Genomic DNA, 6,990 nt, shown 5'->3' with positions numbered 1-6,990 from the left:
TCTTAAAACATTTGGGTCATTTGGGTTCAAATGGTCGAATTTTCCCATTTTTTTCTTTCTTGAAAACTTCTGGGTTCATCGAAAATATTTATTTTACGGGAGGCGATTATGTAAATTTTTGACTTTCATTTCCACTTATTAGAAATAGACGTTGGTTGCTTTTTTTAAAATTATTGTGACAATTACAATTTCAAATAGAAGACAAATAACGTAAATTTAGAAAAAGTAGAAGTGCAATTAAAATGGAAAGTTACGTAATCACCGCCCGGTCACCTAATTTTCGGTGAATCAATTTAATTCATTTTCCTAACCCTTGAATCTAAAAGAGTGCATAGCCTTCAATTAACAATAAAAATGGAATATTTATTTTAAAATCCGAGAATTGTCAGAAAAACTATAAATTTTAAATACTGAAATATTGCGCAATGTGACTTAATTCAGGGAAATAAGTAAATGATATTTCTAATAAATAAATCTTTAGAAATGGCAGTATATTCAAAATTCATTAGCACTCTTCGAAAAACTAATCTTTAAAAAGTGGAATCACGAAACATAAAGCAAAAATTAAAAATGTGCGTGCGCCGAATTTGTTTTACATTAATTATATGCTCTGCACAATTTCATATTTGGCAGAGAATTTACATTGTTTCTAAACGATATGAAAATTTTTTTAAATTTGCATTTTGTATATTTTGCTTTACAATCTAATTTTCTTCGAGAAATTAGTTCTGGGAGTAGGAAAATTAAAATTAATCAGGAAGACAAAAAGAAAAATACTATTTAGAACGAATAACAATTAGATTAGATAATTACACACCTTGACTTTGTTTTACAATAATTATTTATTCTCTCAAAAGTTTTCATATAAAACACTCGTAATAAAAATAATCTTATAGTTCCGTTTTTATAGTCTCAGACTTCAAGCAAATCACCAATATCGAAAAATCGCTTCTTATACTTACAAATAAAAGAAAAAACATATACACTCAGATAAAAAATAATAATACAAATTTATTTTACACTTACACAACACAGACGCGCTTATCATCATAGTACACTCATTGTCTTTCCTACCACTTAACAATCTTACTCTCTTACTCTCTCTCTCCCTCCCGTCAATACACACGTAAAATATATATATCTATATGTATAATAATTATATAACACATCTATCGCACGAGCCTATAATTAAAAGAGATTCGAACTTATTTACTTACGCGCTAATTACGACGCGAATGAGTGATTGTGAAAGACTCGAAAGAGTGAGCAAGTTAGAGACCGATAACACTGAAAAAAATTTTGAAAAATCAACCACTAAGCTAATTAGTCAAAAAAAATTCAACCGATTTCTCAATTAGGTTGAGCAATTTATCACCTCTCGCAAAAAATATTGCTATCAAATGAACTGAATAATCTTTACTGGAATCCTACCGAGATTTTCCAGTGAACTTAAGAGTAGGATAAATAAGAAATTAGTCACCCTAGTCAAAAAATCAATTATGTTAAGAGATTTTATTTAGTTAAACCATTTTAGTTCTCGACTTTTCAAAATGAAAGTTAATTTTTCCGTGAAAAAGCGAATTCTAAGAAGTCTCTTGTAGAACGGCGGTGCTGGATCCAGGTACGGAAATCCTAGGCGACGATGGCGACCCCGCCACCCCCAAATTATGTGTCAAAGAATGCCTTCTCAGGTCGCAATTTCTGCGAAAAACTTTTCCACAAGAGGCGCAGTGGTAGGGCTTAATATCAGTATGAGTTAATAAATGAGTCTTTAAATTGCTTCTTTGATTGAAACTTCTATCGCAAACTGGACACTTGTGAGGTGATTCTTCCATGTGGAGTATTTTGTGGACTGCTAAAGTTCTGCTCTGGCAAAATCCTTTGCCGCATTCTGCACATTTGAAGGGTTTCTCCTTACTGTGAATGTACCTATGAACAAAAGAAAGCAGTTTTGTTTTTTATTTAATTCAGTTTATTTCAATTAATAATATTAATCTCTACGCTAATTACTTTAAAATGTTTAATTCGTATAAACATTAGTATTTTAAGCTTACAAACTGTTGCAAAAAAATGCCTAAATTATTCTTTTGCAGACAGGTGAATAGGCGCGTCAGCTGATTAAGTAAGAAATATAAATCTTTGCGAATATTTTTATTTCCGCATTTCTATAAGAAATTAAAGAAAATTATTTATATTATAAACAACAGAAACTTTGGAGACGATAATTTGCACATTTATTAATTATTTGCATTACTTTTTTATGTTATTGTTATGTAGAAGTAAATTTCCAGATTGTTATAAGTATTGTTCGTAGATTAAGCACAAAACTGTGAAGAAATAAATAAAAACTACAAACAGTAAACAGCGACATCTTACAGTAAATCTATATGGCTACTATAATGTCATAAAACATTATAAACTATACAAATTTTAATTATGAAAAACCTCGGAAAGCATTCGTTGTAAATAATAAAACAAGAATTGAAATATGATCTGAGAATATTTATTCTGAAAAAAATTTACATAGTGAACCATTGTTTCTAACAGAAATGCTAATAAATCAACACAAATAAGTATTCAATTATAAAAATATCTTGTGCCACCACATTATTTAAAAATTCATTTTATCTCACAGAATATAATTTTCCATTTTTAAAATCTCAATATTTCATACTATAGCAAGAATATTTCTCAATCTTCCCAGCTTCACTGAAATTGTAGGCTAATTGATTAATGTCTGATTGTGATTAAAGCGATCATAACACATGATTTATGTAACTTTTAACTAACAGCCTAATTGTTATAAAACTGCTTCCCACTGGAGAATTAAGGAAGTATATATTAATCAAAATTTGCTACAACTTTCTTTTTCCTTTGTTTAGAATTTTAGATAAGCATAAATAATTAACAATTCTATATACATTCAGTAGAAATTTATTGAGACATAAAGAATGTAACTTTAGAAAATTATTTTAATAGTCAATACATAAATTTCCAGTCCTAGTGGCTTTACAGATGAATCTTGAAATTACCAAGTTTTGTGGCGGATCGTGTCAGATAGTAAACTTGTTTTCTCATTTTTATGCGCGAAATTTTTTATCTGAACGAACTTAAATTATCCTGAGTAGGCACGGAAGTCAAGAGTGAATGTCGGTTACTAAATCTTGTCCCTCAGAATGACGCCTCCAAATCTGTAGTTTTAAGATTTATTATCTTCTTGAAGTTTTATTTTTCCAAACTTTTTTAATGTTTATTTTCATAGACTATTGCTTCTGAATGATTCGGAATAATAGAAAATTGATCAAAAACTAATTCAAGAGAGCTGACATTATTTTAAGTTGCAAATATTTCAAATGAATCATTATGGTACATATAAGAAATAGTCAGGGGAATTATTAATATTTTTCATAATTTTAAATGTTTATATTTAATTAATATTTGTTATCATAAACCATAAACATGTCAAATTACGATAAAAAGATTAAAGCCCCTTAAATTCTAATAGATTTCTCAGAATGTGGTCACGTTGCGGAAAAACTGAAAAAAATTTAAATGACTATGGTATAATAAAGTTCCTCAAAATAACAACTTATTGTAATGCCTCCATTTTTTGTAAATAATGCTCTAATAAATTTTACTTGATCGAGAAAAATTTTCTTTAATTTTTTTAATTATATTACATTTATGAAATGTCACGTTTGTTTGCACATATATATGTGTGTGTGTGTGTGTATTTATAATTATAATAAATAAACTTTGCAACACAGCCAAGTTTCCCTCAACAATTTCTCAGAAAGAAGAAAAGAAAGGATATCTTTGTGTAAATCAGATAAAATTCCCAAATATTTTTATTTCAAATACATTCAATCTATTTTAATACCTAAATATATTTCCTTATAAATTTTGGTTAAATCCAATTTAAGGTAGCATTTCTTATTAATTATTATTAATTTCAATTAATTTAAATCATAAAAAAATTATTGGAATTTTGTTCATATGCTATTGTATATATTATTTCGTAAATATCGGTATTCGAAGTGAAGTTTCATTTCAAAAGAACAGGTTTAAGTTAATAAAAAAGAATACAGTTAATTTAGGTCCACAAGATTATGTCAAAAAAGTGGTAATAAACTCCACAGACTTAAATCTTTTACCAGTGTCAAAAGGACCAAATACTCAAGCTTTAAACGATAATAAAGGTTCAAAGACGTTTATGAGTCATTTCTTCACGGATCATGCTGAGCTTTAACGCAAAAATGCCTCATTACCGACGAATGAAAATCAAGCGACCCACGTTTCAAATTTATTAATACAGAATTAAAAAATGAAGGAAGAATGACAATTATTGATTCATTTCCAATTATAAACTGGAATTTACCAAATTAAATCAAACCCCACGCCAAACAAATCGTCTACATACAAATCTCAGAAAGCCATCTGTTCAGGAACTCATTACAAATTTCAAAAACCATGAGCAAAATTCAGTCACTAAAACTAAAATGAAAACTAACTAAGTGAAAACAAAATTAAAGCTCCACGTTCACCTAATCTTAAAAAACATCTGTTAAAACCATAAACTGAACAACAAATTTTATAATCGAATGAAAAGAATGAATTGAAACCGAAAAATTAAGGGAAGTCATAAATTCTACTTAAAACCTATAATTAAACCAAAGATAATTTATAAAATCCTCCAATCCTACCTGTGGTCTCTGAGGTGATCCTGCCGACGGAATGCCTTTCCGCAAATATCGCAAGAGTATGGCCTCTCATCCGTATGTGTTCTCTCATGAATCAGCAAATTATAGCTCTTAGTAAACTGTCGATTGCAAAATTTACAAATAAACTGTTTCTTGGGTCTCGCAGCCCTACAATTTCTCTGCAAATTATTGTCCGAAGAAGTTGAGGTCGCCTGTAACGACGAATTTTGCACCGACTGTCCAGTGTTCCCCGTCGGCAGAATTATCTGATGTCCTTCAGCGATCCTCTGCAGAAGAACGTCATGATTCGCAGTTGAAGAAGACGCCAAATTTTCCCTTAAAATCGCGTCCTCCTCTTCCAGAAGAGCCAGATCCTCTTCCGGATCAGTCACAAAATCGAGATGAGATCCATCATCCTCATCTAAGGAAGTAGCCGTGAGAACATCCACCCCTAAATCAGTCTTGAAATTTGTCAAAGAGGCAGAGTTCAAGGATAAATTACCCCCCAAGGTCATCGAGCATCGACTAGGTCCTGTGAGGGTTGAAATCGGTGAAGAAGAGGACACCGTCGCTGCAGCACCACTGACATGAAGACGATGCAGAGTCAAATAAGCATCCAGCGCCTGAAGATTAAACGCTGCAGCAGCAGCATGTCCTGGAGGTAGAAGCGCTACCCTCTGAAGGGTCGCAAGAAGCGCTCCTTGAAGTCCTAAGGTCGAAATTGAGGATGTTGATGAAACATTCGTTGCTCCACTAACGTGGAGCCTTTGCAGCGTCATGTAGGTCTGTACGCTTTGAAGAACGCTTTGCAGAGTCAAGTTTGAGAGGCTGGAACCTTCCATTGAGCTGGTGTCCGTTGAGGAAACTGTTTCATGAAGGTCGCCTGAGGGCGCTGAGGCCGTCGTTGTAGCCGTCATCTCCCGCTGATTCTGCTGCTGCATCCTTCCTCCAGTTGAGGGTAGTTTTCAAACAGCTGCACTGGGGCAGCTGCACTCCAACAAATCACCACACGAGATCTCGCGACCCGCACCTCTAGTCTCACATTGGTCGATCACGATCAAGGTCGTGCAGGGTAGTTGAGAAGATCACAGATAAAGGGGCGCGTGACCGTCGTCCGGTCGCATCTTCAGGACGAAGGCGTGAGGTGCTCGCGTTGCGAAGGCGCCTTCGCGACTGCTCGAGCAGACCGCTGCTGGGCGCTGCTGGTGGAGCCACCTAGCGACAGGTATCTTAGTTTGCAGGGCCTGATCGCCCCCTTCACGTATACAGCTGGGCCAGGCGCTTCATGGCTTGGTAACGCACACGCGCCCACGAGATCTGCGGGGGAGTATACGGTATACGAGAGGGGGCCCCCGGCATATTCATAAGCGTGCGCGCACGCTATCACACGAGCCGTCCTTAAGAATACGGGCCCAATCGATATTCCACTGCGGGCCTGATTTATGAGGCTGGTAATGCAGAGGACCAAAAACTAACCCGGAAAAGGGGAAGTAGAGGGGGGTCAGGTGGGGTGGAAGAGGATGAAGTAACAGTTCGGAGAAAGAATATAGAGAAATTGTGGTTCTGCCGAATGTAGAATTTGTGAGAGTTAAACGAATTTCATGAAGTGAGCCCAGAAACGAGAGGTGGATCATATTATGCTGAAGGGACAGGTGAGAGAATCAGGAAACAATAGAGACCCAATTGATAATATGATGATGGACCAATAGAAATTTTGGCAATGTTATTAAACTTTTACTAGAGTAAATTTAATTTACATTCTTGGAATGGTTATCTTCTTTTACGACAAATTTATTCCTTTTTTCCCTATTCCTCTTTATCCTGCTTATGTTTTGAAAATTTCTATATCTTTCGATCTATTTTTAGAATAAAGTGCACTCTTGATGTTCTTCAATAAGTAGGTTCTGTTCTATCCTAGTTATAATAATGATAATCTTTTTCTATCATTTTCGTATCATATTCCTCTTTTCAAGTTTGTATAATTTTAAATCCCCTTTTATGCTCTTCCTATTTATCATATTCACATTTCAAATAATTCCATCCATTCCCATTCCTACTTGAAATTTGTTAATACTCCTCTTGTTTCCAAACGTACGTCCATGTCTGTCCGTTCTTCTTTTTGAAAATTAACTCCCACGCAATGAGTCAATGACTACCTTAGATTAGTCTAAAAAGGAATAGGAAAAGATCAATTTTTAAAAGAATGATAGAAAAGCATGTACTTCTTGGACAGAATTGGCCCAGCCAATTTAGAACTATTTATAATAATTCTAAAAATGTTATTATTTTT

At 33.7% G+C, this 6,990-nt stretch overlaps 1 protein-coding gene across 1 annotated transcript; it reads right to left on the bottom strand.

Moving 5' to 3' along the window:
* Positions 1-888: 888 nt before the first annotated feature.
* LOC117181710 (protein sister of odd and bowel) lies at positions 889-5,853 on the bottom strand. Its single transcript, XM_033374647.1, has 2 exons — positions 4,704-5,853; positions 889-1,929 (listed from the first exon to the last, which is right to left on the bottom strand). The coding sequence occupies exons 1-2, from the start codon at positions 5,639-5,641 to the stop codon at positions 1,584-1,586; spliced, it is 1,284 nt and encodes a 427-aa protein (XP_033230538.1). The 5' UTR covers positions 5,642-5,853; the 3' UTR covers positions 889-1,583.
* Positions 5,854-6,990: the final 1,137 nt, after the last annotated feature.

The sequence above is a fragment of the Belonocnema kinseyi genome, chromosome 10, assembly GCF_010883055.1.
Source record: "Belonocnema kinseyi isolate 2016_QV_RU_SX_M_011 chromosome 10, B_treatae_v1, whole genome shotgun sequence".
Classification (NCBI taxonomy): domain Eukaryota; kingdom Metazoa; phylum Arthropoda; class Insecta; order Hymenoptera; family Cynipidae; genus Belonocnema; species Belonocnema kinseyi.
This window is presented reverse-complemented; position numbering and strand designations above follow the sequence as displayed.

Bases quoted from the DNA above. Each gene is read 5' to 3' on its own strand.
- LOC117181710 (XM_033374647.1), bottom strand. From the start codon at position 5,641: ATGCAGCAGCAGAATCAGCGGGAGATGACGGCTACAACGACGGCCTCA. The intron at 1,930-4,703 runs GTAGGATTGGAG...TTTTGTTCATAG, and splicing joins GATCACCTCAGAGACCACAG to GTACATTCACAGTAAGGAGA.